The sequence below is a fragment of the Leuciscus leuciscus genome (genome assembly GCF_965113295.1).
Source record: "Leuciscus leuciscus genome assembly, chromosome: 16".
Lineage (NCBI taxonomy): Eukaryota > Metazoa > Chordata > Actinopteri > Cypriniformes > Leuciscidae > Leuciscus > Leuciscus leuciscus.
Window position 1 is genome coordinate 25,673,606 of NC_138740.1, and position 16,176 is coordinate 25,689,781.

The window sequence follows — 16,176 nt, forward strand, 5'->3', positions numbered from 1 at the left end:
AAGTGACCAATCCTGAGTGGCGACACATTCTACCAGCACTGTTAGCCAAAAAAGAGAAAACGGTTTGTAATTGTGCTGCGCCGAACCAAGCTCAAGTGGAAATATAACTGGAACCGTTCCTGACCATTCTTAGAACCGATCGACCCGACGGTGGAAAAGCAGCCATAATTTCACCAGGTCATAGTTTTACCCCAACAACAAAAGACCTGATGCAACAGCCTGTCACAGCCACAGGAAAAGTTAATTTTGTTTGTTAAACTCTTAACTCTTCAACAGCAACAATTCATGGCCACACAGATGAGTGTAGCAACGCAGATACTCAACTGGCACACAATAATGCAATGATTTTAAAGGGACAGGTCACCCAAAAATGAAAATTCTGTCATTATTTACTTACCCCTAATGTTGTTCTTACTGGAAGGTAATCGGTTAACAGTGACTTATATTTCAGTCAGTTCTTAACACAAAGCTATGACTATGGTCTCAGAAAACTGTGAATGTAGAGTATTCAATGCGTTTATAGTGCTTTTGTGTGCTATTTGCAGTAAATAGTAGGAGTAAATTCAAAATATATGGGTTTGGAAAGAGTAAATTGTGACAAAAAAAAATCTGTTTTCTTTATAAATTAATATTTTCAAACCATGTAAGATTATAAGACAGTAGCCTATGTAAAACTATGCGTGAAATTGTATTTAATAGGCTACTCAATCAAAATAATAAACACAACTACAAGCCAAGTATACTTAGAATACTTAATTATACTTTTAAGTATATCTCGATCAAAAGATTGAGTACAAGTATAGGCCAAATATGCTTAGACTTTTCTGTCAGTATAAATCAAGTATACTTAAGTGCAATTTTAAGTATATTTCTGAGAAGTATATAAAAAGTAGATAAAATAATACTTTCTTGTTTTTAGTTTTAAAGAATACTAATAGCACACTTGAATAAACTTCTTTTTCGTAAGGGGTGCCGTGGTCCATGTTGTTTGTATGTCTCTAATGAGAAAAAAACTGATATGGAAGGTTGCAAAAAATATCTCTACATGAGTGAGAGTGTGTGTACCTGCATTTTGTCCATATGGCTCTGTTTAAACACAAAGGGAAAACAAATAAATATAAATCAGAATGACAGGGGTCAGAGATGAAAAATAACACAAAACTAAATAATATAACATAATATTCAACTATGGAAAAAAAGATGAACTAAATGTCTTGAGACAAAATTGCAAGGTATAAAACAATATTAAAGATGGGAAGAGGCAAAAATTATGAAGGTCATAAAAATTAGGAACCAGTGGAAGGACGCCCCGTAGGGAACATACATAAGCTCTCCTCAGATTAAGCTGACAGTACGAGACAAGTAGAAGCTTCTCAGACCGGCCCGACTGTCAGACATGGTGGTCTTTTATCAAACACAAGAGGGATCCAGACAGGCCGAACCTGTCCCTTCTAAACTTATCAGATAATTGGGGTAGACAGGTCCTTTTTGCACGAAAGGCAGACTCTGCTGACCATGCTATGAGTGTAAATTAGGCTTTCATAGAAGGATGCCAAAGGACAGAACGAAAGGAAGTAGATTAAATTTTACCTCTAGCAGATGCACCACTTCTTCACGCTCTTTCTCAGTTTCAGCTTGAACCTGGAAATAAGAGATAGCGCATTTAGTTTAGCAGTACAAATGCGATTCCATTCACTCAAAACCCGACAAACTCAAACCTCGAAAAGTAACTGCAACGTCAGTAGGACATTATAATCTCAGAGTGATTCTGAAAGATTTGCCAAGATTTCTTTGGCAAAGCTACTTCATCTAATTTCAGACAGATTTATTGATCCCAGAGGGGAAATTCAGTATCTGAAGGGCAAAAATGGGAGTCAAGAGTTTACAGCAGTTACTCATAAGTGAGTAAAATTACAGTGAAAACTGTGTGTTTGTAGGTAAGCAGGAAATTGAGAGATACATAGACAAGCTATGATTGCCATGCAAGTTGTATCAGTAAGTCATTTGTGCATATATGTCTGTGTTGTGTATGTTAGAGAGGTGAAAGCTCTGTTGAACCCCTCCCCAGGGATCTGCACTGATGCGGTGTCTGCTGTCGGCTCTAATTGCTTTGTTTGCCTGTCGCTGCTCCTTCCTGAAAGGCCGCAGACACAATGGAAAGCAGCCATGATCGTATCATGTGATTGCACTGATTTTATCCAGCCCTACTAAGCCAGAATATCTACTGCTTCCACATCAGACTATTTTCTTATCCTTACGTCAACTTCTGCAGAAAGACTGGAAAGGAAGTACGGCATGTCATAATCCTTAGATATAATAAATAACTATTATAAAATAATTGAACTGGTTCGACATAGTGATCTGTGCTGTGAAAAGCTTACATTTAAAACATTTTTGGAATAAAATGTCTTATTCCTTTGTTTAGCTATGGCTAATTTTATAGCTAGATGTTTAAAGAATTTTTAACATAAATTGACAGTTAAATATTAATTTTCATATATCTCCATAAAGTACAAAATCAGTGTGTGTGTGTGTGTGTATATATATACTGTATATATATATATATATATATATATATATCTAAATACAAATAAATATTCGGTTCACTAATAATTACCTTGATTTTTCTTTAGTACACTAACTTGTTAAACTTTATTAATAGAAAAATTGTTGGTTGGGTTGGAAATTGCTGCAATTGGTTAAAAACACCATTAATGTATAAAACTATTAAGGCGCACAACTGATTACAACACTGATATTAATAAAAAAAATGTTGCCATGTGACACTGATATCACTGAAGACTGGAGTAATGGCTGACAAATTCAGATTTGCCATCACAGGAATAAATTACATTTAAAAATATATTAAAATAGAAAAGAGTCATTTTAAATTGTAACAATATTTCAAAATGTTCCTGTATTTTTTTTGTCAAATAAATGCAGTCTTGCTCAACATGAGAGACTTCTTTCAAAAACAAATTTTACAGACCCCAAACTTTTTAACAATAGTGTACACAATTAAATTGTAAATAGTTTATTGTTAAAAAAAACAAAAAAAAACAAGTTTTATTAAGTTAAATAAATAAAAATCACCCACTGGAACTAGGGGTGGAACGGTACACAGAAGTCACGGTTCGGTTCATACCTCGGTTCAGACATCACGGTTCGGTACGAGTTCGGTACGATGGAGGGAAAAGCAAAACAAAAATGCAGAAGGTTTGTGCATGTCTCAGGCTGGACCACCAAAGGAAAATAAATTACTTAAGCCTTGTATTTTTTTTTTTGTTTATTTGTAGTGCATTGACAATAGTTTTATATAATTAGTTTATTAATTAAATTACTAAAAAGACAAAAAGACCTTGAGATATGTTTGGTAATTGTGCCTGAATGAATTGAACATTTATTTGCTATATTTCAGATTAATATATTGTTTTCCTTAAAATTTAAATTAACAGTAACTTAAATACTTTGCAGGTGAATGATTTCCTGCATAAACAAAATGATGGAGTATGTTTTTATGTTTACACTGTTCGATCGCGCGCCTCACACACACACACACACACACACACACACACACACACACACACACACACACACACACACAAATATAAGTAAGCACTTTGCGACTTTTCGATAACGACCGCGCCTCTCTCTCTCTCTCTCTCTCTCTCTCTCTCACACTTACACACACACACACACACACACACACACACACACACACAAACAACATATTCCAGCCAAGCGGGAAGGAAGTCGACCGGAAGTTGAAACCGGCCGCGTGCCACCATCTTGTAGCAGAACTTCACCTGCTGTTAGCATCCCATTGACTCCCATTCATTTTGGCGTCACTTTGACAGCGAATAACTTTACATCTGAGGCGTTTGAAGACTCCATTTGTCCATTATTTATTTCTAAAGAAACACGACAATGTATAAAATGCTCCATTACCTTGTAGCTTACGTTATGGCCCCGTAAAAACTGTTTTTGTAAAAGTAGGCTAACGATTGCGTCATAACCACGCGACTCTCTGTCGCACAGTAGAGAGATTACCGTATTGACGGGAGGAGAAGCTCGTGGGCAATCGGGGGGACGTGGAGGCAAAATGACAAAATAATTCATCAGAATACCTAGCAAAAGTTTCTCCTCCTCCTCGCTCATGGACACCTCCTACTCACGATCTCCGTCTCTGCAAGATTCGGAAGGGAATGATTCAGATTTCTCATGCCACAGCCACTAGAAGACAGACGGGTTGCTCACGTCACATCTACGTCGTCAAGCTCGGTTTGAGTCTGCGCGTCAGGAACGGAAGTCCTAAAAAATCGCTGAAAATGGGCTTCACTTGCCTCAATTGAGTTCCAATGAGATGACTCTGTCCATTTCTTATACTGTCTATGATTCCAGCATTACAATCTTTACATCGCAGTCTGCTTCAGAGCTAAGGCGGAGCTACAGATTAGGTGTCCCTAAAGAACCCACGTATCTAACAGTAGTTCCGCATTACATTAATTAATTTGCACGCGAGTTTTATTTATTTTTATACCGTGTATTCTCCGTGTAAATTTATGCACCGAACCGTGATGCCCGTACCGTTTCGGTTCAATACGAATACATGTACCGTTCCACCCCTACCTGGAACATAAGTGGCCGTAGTTTAAGAAACACCCATACTGTGTGTGTGTGTGTGTGCACAGACCGGTTTGAGGATCACTGAGGTTCTTACCTTCTGCAGAAGGCTGATCTCCTGCTGTCTGGAGTTGAGGAACACCAGGGCCTGCTCATGCTCTGCCTCCAGTTGCTGCCGCCGATCCGCAGCCTCTCGCATATGCTGAGAAATAGAAAAACAGAAAGAGAAAAAAGGGAATTGTGTTAGAATTAGGACGTGTTTGTAGAAACCCCTGCTTTCTTAAACATACATTGTAGAACAAAACAATTAATCACTGTTCTGACCTGCTGTTTTCAGGCTCTGGACAAAGATCTGGGAAACAACATCATGAATAACCACACAGGCACTTTAACAGACACATTAAGCGCAATAGTGACAGTGAGTGATGACACCAACAGCCATTGACGGGAAGCGCTTGGTAAATACAACATGTTCTGTGAAAATGCAGAAAACCGAGAATAAAAACTGATGAAAAAAAACAAAACAAAAACACAATGACTATTGTTATAGACCGCTTGGGTTCAAGTTTCTTTCTCCTTTATTTAAGATGAAGTTAAACCGGACAGGAATTGGACCAGGAATTGAACCATCTGAAACATATCAGATGTGTTGTGAAGCTTAAAAACTTGAAAAAGCTTATAAGGTCTAAGATCCATCTTTTCTCTCACTGTCCACACCTCCATCCTCTTCAAGAGAATTAAAGCCTCTTTTCTTTGGTCACCTTGGTGGAAGTGTTTTACGCACAACGCATACACACACCTTGCGCACTCGCATGCCTATTCAACTCGATGCTTTGCATAATCATTAAATTCTGAGCAGCTGAAGAGCTTCTGAGGACAGGAAACTACTCTTACGTATTTTGAAAATGTTCAAATTAACATTTAATAAACTAGAAAGCATAAAAGCATGAATTACATGAGTCATATCAACATATGTTAAAGAGATAGTTTACCCAAAAATGAAAATTCTGTCATCACTGGCTCACACTCATGTCATTCCAAACCTGTACGACTTTCTTTCTTCTGCAAAAAGAAAAACACAAAAGCAGATATTTTGAAGAATGACTGACCAAAAATTTAAAAATGGAAAAAACACGAGGGTCAGTAAACGGTGACAGAATTATCCTTTTCGGGGGAGATTTAAAATAGATGGTTTGCCCAGTGGACAGTTCAAATGAAACATTTCAGACGGAAATTCAAGAAGCTATTTTTTTCTTTAAAAGAAAATCTTTTATAACAGTCCTGCTGCTTTGCCTGGAATGATTATGCATTTCTGAGGAGCAAGAGAGAAATCTTCGGACAACATCAAAAGGAATTCTGACATTTTACAGAAAACAGTTTTCTACTCAACTCTACTTCTACTTTTTCTCATCTCACCTCATTTATCACATAGTCAATAATAAGAAAGGTAGGAGAGATAAATACATATTTATCCCTTTAAAGATGAGCAGTCAATTTCTTGTTATAAGAGCTTTTTTCCTTTCAAGATACATGACACAAGCAGTCAATAAGCTGACAAGTGCAGGAACACTTTTCATTGAACAATAAGTCAGCAACATGATGCCGGCAGAAACAAGTCCGATATATGAAACATAATTATCTCAGCCGATATCGGTTTTTCCTTTAAAAGCAAGACCCTAACATTATGAAAGTTGATCGTAAACATTACCGATTGGTTTACTAGATATGATAAAAGCCGTCATGGGGGGAAAGGATTTTAATTATATGATAAGCATTCAGTTTACAGTATTTTGGTCAGTGCAAGCCAAGGCAATCTCTAAACTCTTCTAAAATGAGTAGTATTCTTAATATTAAAGATATTTAATAACATTTGCAAGATTAATTGTATCCTGGTTGGACTTGAATCGATAATCAATCCTTGGTCAATATGCAACAATGATCTTACCTTTAGGACTCGCTCAAGGTTCTCCAGTTTGTCTTGGAGCTGAGCCTTCTCCTGCCTGGCCAAGTCTCTCTCTTGACTCACACAACCAAAGGCCTTTCTGAGCTGATCATAGTCTGACTTTACCTACAGAGATAAAGAGTTGGGGAGAGATGAGGATACATGAACTGTCTAAAGCCCCAAAAGTCCAGCTAAACTTACAATAATGTCACTTAAACAATGAAAAGCAGAGTTAACAGAGGAACCTTGGCCAGACTTCAGCTGTTGGACATTTAATAATGGCCACAACAAAGGGAAGCAAAACGGCTGACTCTGCATCAATGCTTGGATGCATTTTACAATGGACCGTGAGAGCACAGAATTAATCTTTTTGATAGATTATTTTAGTAGCTTTTTTCACTCTCATAAAAGGTGCAGTGATTCTTTGAGGCTTGAAACATAACGCTACGGCACTGTGGGCTAAATAATAAAAATGCAGGTGATTTGTATCTAAGGCAACAGTTCTAAAAATAAAGATTCAGTGTTCAGAAATGCGTTTGACTTTTACATTGACTCACGATGCTGGCAGAGCTCAGAGAAACAACCAATCACCTGATGAGTGCAGAAGAGGGTCAACTCAGGACACAGTCAAACAAGAACCCCATCCACCAATCAAAATTCACCACTCAATATATCACACACTTGTGGCTGGCACACGCCCATACTCTGTCTCATTTATTAGGACACATTTCATCCGGCTCAGAGTCTCAGAGAAATGGGGAGGTTGATTCACATCTCATATCGATCTAAGATCGGTATATGAGATTGCGCCTGGTGCTGAAGCGTGTGACAAACCGACCCGTCCCACTTGGGGTTATTTACCTACTCTCTTCTGCCTTGTTAGCACCGCTGAATGCTGGGAAATGAGTCTTTGATCATTGAGGGAATGGGAATGGGAGCGGACAACACTACCTGATTAAACAGAAGACATTTTATCTCAGACGCTTGTCTGGGGTTGTGACAGATGGCCCCTTTTTGTTGTTAGAGGAGAGGAACAGTCTGTGGATTATTCGGAGAGAGACTGCCAAACCATGGCCCGTCAGCTTGGCAAAAAGCACCGGTGAAATTGTCACTATTAACACAATGAGTGCCATGGACTGCCACTCTCAGCGGTCCTGTGTTAGTACGATATCCACTTCTCAGCACATTCACTACTCACATTGATACCCCTGTTCGGGTGTCACTGGATTTCCTTCACACTATGATAGAGTTTCAATCTTTCACTTTCTGATGATCTCCAATTTGCATGCGGACACGTTTGTCACATAATGGAGGCCGATTTCAAACCATAATAAATGCATACAGGCAAAACCCCATCCAGTTTCATTGAGATAAATCTGGTCAAAACAAACAAGGCAGATATATTGACCAGACAGGGACATGATAAGATCAATACTTCCGATGAGATGCAGAGAAGAGCCCTTCGGGCACATGTTCTTAGAAGAGCCATGTAATGAGCAGCCATTGATCTGATGAGCTCGGCTGGCACGTGATGACCATCTCTTACCTTCTCGTACTGTGCAGCCTTCAGGATGTGACTAAGCAGCTCACGATTGAGCCGTTTTCTCTCCAACAAAGCATCCTGAAGCTCATTCTTCTGTCAAAAAGAAAAAAAGGAGTCAGCTCATTCTATACATAATATATGACCAAAATGTTATTATGACCAAAATGTTATTTCACAATATGAGACATTTTATTTCACAATAACGATATATCATGATACAAGTACAAAGAAGGACAAGTACAATAGAACAAAGTTTCAAAGTAAATAAAGTTTTTCAGGCACAGTAGGTTTCTTTAACATGTAGGGTCCTATCATACACTCGGCGCAATGCAGTGCCAGGCACAACGCAAGTGTTTTCTGCTAGTTTCAGCCCGGCATTGACCAAAAAAAACTTGGTCTAAAGTCAAGGGCGCAGTATTTTTTTTATATTTAAAGGGCACATTAGTAATATGCTCCTATAGGCGGGTGCACAACGCACGTACACTCTGCTTAATAAACACACAGGGACGTGCAACACAAACATAATAAATATAAATAATAAAAGGATTACAATGCAAAATATTATTATAGTGTACATAAAGATATGGTGGAATCTGGCTTGTCCCATAGATGGTCTTCTTGCACGCTTTAACCTCGCACATGAGCAGATCCGTTTCCTCTCTGGAGAAGCGTTCAGTTTTTCTGCTTGAAAATTCCACCATGTAAATAGCAAATCCGCCATGGCACGAGCGCAACTGGCTTTTAAAGGGAATGGGAGATGAGACTCTGATTGGTTTATTGCACATTACGGCCAAAACACACCCATTACTCATTAAGAGAATAGGGACAACCCTTTTAGACCATGCGCCGGGCGCGCTGACTATTTTTCCTGTCATTAAACTAGCTAAGTGCACTTGCACTGTGCTTTAGACCATGCGCTTAGATCGTTAAAAAAGGGCCCGTAGTAAGAAATACTACAGATGTCAATCAAATGTAAAAATAAAACACTGCATAGTTTTCAAAGTATGAATTAAATATATCTTGATTCTTATTAAAGATACAAAAGTTATTCAATGAAGAGCAGTGAGTGATTTTCTTTTTGTCTTTTGTTGTTTGATTAGCATTAATGACACAGACAGCAGGTACTGTATGCTATGTTGCTGTCCCTTTAAGACATAATACACTGCTCCAAAATACTGACATATCTGGTTTTCACCCTACTGTTTACATTCACTTAAGATATAACTGACTGTGTTTATCTATCTATCTATCTATCTATCTATCTATCTATCTATCTATCTATCTATCTATCTAAAAACTGACAGTACCAATGAGAAGTGAAACTGCAGAGAAATACAATTTTGGACCGAGACATCTGGCCATTTCATCCAAAAGAAAAGTTAGATCAATATAGAAATCCTTTCAGACAACAGGATGTTATATATGTGACTGCTTAGAGAACATACAAACACTGGGTGATGCTCTCAGTGATAAAACACAAATCTCGTTTGTCTGTATGGACTGAAGATGGGTGCTCATTTTGCCACCCATAACTGACTGCTCAAAGAGCCACCAAAATCTTAAAACCTCTAACACGGCGTGTATGAAAAATGTATCAATACTTCATGGAGAATGGCACCATGCAGCAATTGCAACAGACCAGGATTCAATTTGTTGGTAGATTAACTTTTTAATTGAATTAAAGTAATTTATGCAGTTTTTGAAGTTTATAATTTCTTTTGCCACAAGCATCACAACATGAAACTGGAAAAATATTAAGTGTTCTCAAACAGGTTTCCCAAACACTCCCACTCTCTGCGATTGGTCAGATAGTTAAACTGATAGCCATGCCCCGAACTCACAACATTGAGCCAAAAATTGTATGTGGGCTGGTTCAAACAAACCTAAATATTTTGAAATCTACAGAGCACCTATTTACACTTTATGAGGGAATCAACCTACAGATAGCTTACTTATAGATGTCTCTATGTATTAAGTTAGGACAGCATTTGAAAACGTAAAACACTACACACATTGGCGTTAAGCAATGTTTAGAAAAGGTAGAAAAAGGCAACAAACAATGAGAAGGAAAAGAGAAAGGCAAATCATCTCACATCTAAACAGGCAACTTGTATCTCATCACACTTTATCTACTAATAAATGCACAAGAACAAGCTTGGAAAGTCATTTCAAACACACTAATTTGACTGTTTAACATAGCCATCCATCTCTTGACGTTTTGAAAGTGCCACACCCTGACTGAACTCTGTGAGCGTCTCTGACTCAGCATCCTGTCCCTTCCTAGCTGGCTCACATCTCAAAGTATATCAGGTGGCAGGTTTGCTCAACAGCAACTAGAGGAGCATTTGAACTTTCTTGTCAGAAGCCCTGTCTGTCAACCACAGTGTCACCCAGGACATGACAGCTACTGCACACGAGGGCAGCGCACACTCAACTGCTAGCAAACGGTGACCACTGCACACCTCCCATGAGATCACGTGTAGCATATCCGCATATACATTTGGGAACATTTCAGCCATCATGTTCTATTACCTCATATGAAAGGACAGTCCTTAACCTCTGCTCAAGGGACCTTTAAGAGACCACTGAACTGGCTGCACATTGAAACCTAGAGTTAAAAATGTGCAGTTATGTTCTCTGCGCAGTCACAGCTGATTAAACACAGCTTTAATGTAGCAAAGATTAGACTACCATGGGATTATCAACAGAAACTCTCACAGGGATGTAAGTGAAAGCAGCGGCACGTTTCATACCCAGGAATTCTGCTTTCGATTTCCATACGGATGGATCAAGCAGCAGAACGGCAAAAAAAGAGGCGGTCTTGGGAAGAGAGAGAGCGAAAGCGTGCCACAAGAATGGACTAATTCAAGCAGACACGGCTGCCTGATCCCCACCCTCCGGTTTGGCCCCTGGTTTTGCAGCTGCTCAGAAAAGCTTTGCTCATCCTTCCAAAACATTCACTGAGATGAGGCTCTTTACATGGCCAACCACTGCAGCATTATAGATGTATATAGGGTGTGTGGGTGTTGTTATACAACCACAGACATACAGTATTAAAGGGTGGTTGATTATGATTTCACTTTTTTTAACTTTAGTTGGAGTGTAATGTTGCTGTTTGAGCATAAACAACATTTGCAAAGTTACGACGCTCAAAGTTCAAAGCAAAGGGAGATATTTTATTTTACGGAAATCACTTTTAAAGGACTACAACAAACGGCTGGTAGGGACTACACGAGCTTCCTCCCAGGTTAGTGACATCATGAACCCCAAAATGTACATAAATCCCGCCTCGCAACAAAGGGCTCTATATGGCTCTGCTCTCTGTGCCGGGAGCAGCTCATTTGCATTTAAAGAGCCCACACACAAAACGACGTGTTTTTACTCACCCTCAAAAAAGGACAATTTTAACATGCTATAAAAAAAATTCAGTGGGGTATTTTTTGCTAAAATTTCACATACACACTCTGGAGACATCAGAGACTTATTTTACATCTTGTAAAAAGGGACATTATACCACCCCTTTAACAGCAGGAACAGAGACTTTAGGGGGCAGTAAATCTCCTGGATATGATGTCAATAGGCTATTGCTTGGGACATGTCTTGTCATTATAGGTCTAGCTGTATGATATACTGTATCATGAACAGAAAAATGTTCTTTACCGCATGCTACTATACATACACGTCATCGATCTCCATCTAATCATTCTTTATGTTTTCGCTCTTCTGATGATTTTCAGCTTTCTCTTTCTGCAAATTACAGTTGTATGGTGTAGGTATAGCGATATGACCCAGTGCCCAAAATACTATCAAAACACTCCAATACACCCTCCATTCTTCACGAAAGATGGATAAAAAGGTGCAAAGGAAACAAAAACCTTGAAAAAATTATATACGACCCCGCCAAATCACAGACATGCCGATTCGCACAGAACTAATGTTATCACAGGACCTCTGTGTTCGGCGAAATATGGTAGGTCATTTGTGGGGGAATTTTTACTTTACAAATTACAGACATGCCCGATTCGCACGGGATTAAGATCACAGACAACCTCTGCAATTATTACAAATGACTAGAGGTTACCAGGTAATACTAATCCAGTGCGAATAGGGCTTAACAGTGCTCACATAGGGCAACATGCCTTGAATGCTTTAGACAAAGTCATGAGAAACCAAAATATACCATTTTTGTATGGTATAGCATGTCAACTTCCCAAAAGTATTTAATGTCAACTTCCCAAAACTACCCAAATATCCATTGCTGTACCAGGGTACTGGCACTGGCTCATTATACATTGACTCAATCTTACTAAAAGGAGTTTGTTCTGAGCACATTTCATTTAGCCAATACACATTCAATTCTTTAACATGCAGCTTATAGTGGCAGATCTGCCAATCTTAGGTGACATCTCCAGTCTGTACCTGTAACAAACAGAAATCTTAGCCTCTGATCCTGCTGTGAAAGCTCAGGCTTCTCTCCCGCTGAGAGCAGGTGGTTTCCATGACAGCTACAGGAGGTCGGGAGGGAGGCCGCATCCTCCCTTAGCCTGTCAGAATGCTGTCACTGCACTGATGTATATACCACAATAAACAAATAAGGCAGTTTAGATACTTGGCATTCAATTATGGAAAAAATGCTCATTAGACAGATTTGATCCTATTAGACAGCTGTTTGTTATTCAGAGCGACCATCTCCGTGACCTCTTGACATGTCATCTCTACAAGTCGCAAAACAAGCTTCTCATGAAGCATGCTAATTAACACCCCCAGCTCATAAAAATGATTAGAATGAATAAACTGTTGGACTAGCGCCGTGGTGCTACAGTACTTTGATAGCAGCACAAGGGTTTTGAGCAGCATTATCAAATTAGCATAGTTGACATTGAAGGAAGATTTTTTTCAGGGAATTTTAAAAGCACATTTGAGCGTTTGCCACCAAGCAGTATGTGGTTTAAGATCAAACATGCTATTCCTGTGCTTTTCCATTAAACACCCAATGGATCTCCACTAAGGAGGTGGTGTGTGGTAGCTTCATTCATACAGCAGTTGCTGCTGGGTAACTTATGTGCCCTACACATATGAAACCAAATATTTAAAATCACTGGCTTTCCTCATGTAGTCCATGGCTTTAAAAGCTCAACCGGAAGTGTTTGAAAGGTTTCTGTGTCAAAATCCTTTATGAGGGAATATAATTTTTTTTTTTTTTTTATCATTATGCAAACCTTGCAGGATACGGACAAATCTATTCAAATGATTAATGATTAAGTACTGTATATCAATTCCAAATTTACTGTAACACGACTAAAGTACGGTGACACATCAAGGTTATGCTTTGAATCTGAATATTGGGGGTGTATTAATCCACCAACAATAATTCCTCAAAGTCAGTAATAAATAATACAATTATTTTTAAAAATATAAAATAATAATAATAATAATAATAATAATAATCTAAATAAAATACTTTTTGAATATTTAGCAGTAACATTTTCAAATAAAATCAAAAGTAAAATCAAAAATAAAATAAAAATAAAATTAAATAAATTTTTCCTTAAAGGTGGGGTAAGCGTTATTTGAAAAACGCTGTTTGAAAGTTGGACGGACCGACACAACTAGACACAATAACCAACGTGTAGCCAATCAGCATTAGGGGGCGTATGACGGTGGATGAGAGAGTACGAGCAAGAGGGAGATTTGAAAAAAGACTGTAGAAAGAGAGATGGCTGAGAGACATTAAAAAAGAGAAAAGCTCATAAGAATATAACTGGGAAAAGAAGGGTTATGATCAGGAAAGAGCTTTAGGACCCATGTTAATATTAGAAAAGCTTTCCAGCGCTGGAGAGAGCTAAGCGAGAAGGCCTGAAAAGAGATGCGAAGGTTGCTTTGATTTCGCTCCCTACGTGAGTAACATTGGTTTGTGTCATTGTTTGTCTGGAGCTGCTGTGCTGTTGGCAACTAACAACAAACTCTTGTTTGTATTTACTCTTGTGTATGTATGTTAATATTTGTGCTTCCTTGTCGTTCGTTCATCATCTTCACTATATTTTTCGTGAAGCATTATTTTTTGTTGCGCTTCTGCTGCGATAAATAGACATCCACTCTTGCATTGCGTATGTAATGGAGGCCATCTAGTGAGAGCTGTGGAGGCTGATGACTGCTAGACAATGCAGTGTTACCAGCAATCGGGGTCCAAGACCGACTTGGAGCAGGGCGGTTAGGATTGAGAGTGAGCTTTTGAGGTGAAGGAATGAAGAGAGGGGTGTGTTTGTTTGGGTTGATTTCAAATATCAAAAATATTCAGCAACGACAAAATAATATACTGCACCTTTAATTGAAGATTGGTGGGTTCAAAAAACCTGCCTGAAACAAGTTTGAAAAAGAGAAAAGAGACTAGCAAAGGCAAAGGTGCTCTTGAGCAACAGGATTGGGTGTGCTTTGTTGAAAGCATTAAAAGCTTTAGCAAGGACAGGCATTACAGAAAGAAAAACCCCAAGAAAACAGCTAGAACAATCTTTAAAGTGTACAGATCAGTGTCAGTTGTGGTTTATGGTTATGGAGTGCAACAGGAGAGAACACATATTTTCAGACATTATCAGCCATTACATTATGCACTGTGTAGCTTGTGCCGGTACTCACCAAAGTCTTACATGCTAATGCCTTGTTCTTCACTTCTCTCTCAAGGATCTGACACCTTTTCCTCCGATCGTTGACCTCTGATTCCTAAAAGGATGAAGAACAAGGGGATGTGACCAATAATAACGAATTTAATTGAAAGGATTTAAATACATATTTTATGACAGAACATAAGGAAGATGATCAGAGTATTGTCGTTTAACAAAAATGAATGCATTGAAGCAACTTCCAGATACTATAAAGGGCCTTAAAGGGATAGTTCACCCAAAAATTTAAATTCTGTCATAATTTGATCACCCTCATGTTGTTCCAAACCTGTATGAGTTTCATTCTTCTGTTGAACACAAAAGAAGATATTTTGAAAAATGTTGACAGTAGCCATTGACTTCCATAGAATTTTTTTTCCTACTATGGAAGTCAATGGCTACCGTCAACTGTCTGTTCTTTATCGACATTCTTTAAAATATCTTCTTTTTAGTTCAACAGATGAAAGAAACTCATACAGGTTTGGAACAACATACTGTAAGGGTGAGTAAATGAAGGCAGAATTTTCATTTTTGGGTGAACTAACCCTTTAATCAGGGAAGATGCCATGTACTCTGGTACAAATGAAAAGATAAGAACAGATGCACCATATATATATATATATATATATATATATATATATATATATATATATATATATATATGTTGTACAATTAATGCTTTAAGACATGTCTAATTGTTTACAATAAAAAAGTTTTACCATCATTAATATGCAAGTGATGCAAAAATGACTCACAATTCAGCTGTGTGTAACTTATAATGCTTATTTAAGGAGTTCCTGAACATCTAGGAATGGTCTGAAACATTTAAGACAATACTAGATGAGCTCTCCTGATGCCCAGCAGATTCATGATAAGAGAATCATGAGCTAATCCCAGTAACTTAATTCGAGGGCAGTAATACTTTAAGAATACTAGAATACTAGTAAGATAGGGCATGTTCCAGAAAGAAAGGTCTGGATGTGTGTGAGAGTGTTCGACGCCTAACGATGGGTGTTTTAAAGCAGTCATGCGTAGCATTAGGGCTCTTGAGACTGGGGCAGAGAAGGAACAGCTGGGAGCTCAAACCTAGTGGTGTGGAAGTAACAACCGTTTCATCTGTGTCAACATGTTACACAGCTGAGCTTTGCTAAACTGAGGGCTTTTTCACCCAAACCAACTTCGTTATAACAAGACAATGCCTCCCATTAAATGAGATGAACGAGAAAACGCTGATCATATATCTTGAGCTATTAACACTGAATGGTAAATCCTCCCGCTGCTCGAATGGCAAAATGACAGCATCACCTCTGGTAAGTCGGAGAGAGCAGTCAAAGTGCTACGCATTGCGTGCTCGTGTGCGTTTTACAGTGGGGGAGGGGACTCTGTAGTTGCTATAGAAACCTACTCATCCA

General features: G+C 38.5%; 1 protein-coding gene across 11 annotated transcripts in view; it reads right to left on the reverse strand.

Annotated features, from left to right (window-relative positions):
• rimbp2a (RIMS binding protein 2a) overlaps positions 1–16,176 on the reverse strand; it is a 79,146-nt gene that overhangs the window by 24,688 nt on the left and 38,282 nt on the right. For 6 of the 11 annotated variants that reach the window (XM_082141896.1, XM_082141895.1, XM_082141888.1 and 3 more), the window contains 6 exons: positions 14,742–14,825; positions 8,112–8,201; positions 6,569–6,691; positions 4,721–4,825; positions 1,591–1,641; positions 1,066–1,086 (listed from right to left, as the gene is read on the reverse strand). In XM_082141896.1, the coding sequence (XP_081998022.1) occupies positions 1,066–1,086; positions 1,591–1,641; positions 4,721–4,825; positions 6,569–6,691; positions 8,112–8,201; positions 14,742–14,825 (474 nt within the window). Of the gene's footprint in view, positions 1–1,065; positions 1,087–1,590; positions 1,642–4,720; positions 4,826–5,615; positions 5,686–6,568; positions 6,692–8,111; positions 8,202–12,527; positions 12,675–14,741; positions 14,826–16,176 lie in introns of those variants that run through there. The other 5 variants (XM_082141892.1, XM_082141890.1, XM_082141897.1 and 2 more) reach the window with 4 other exon arrangements.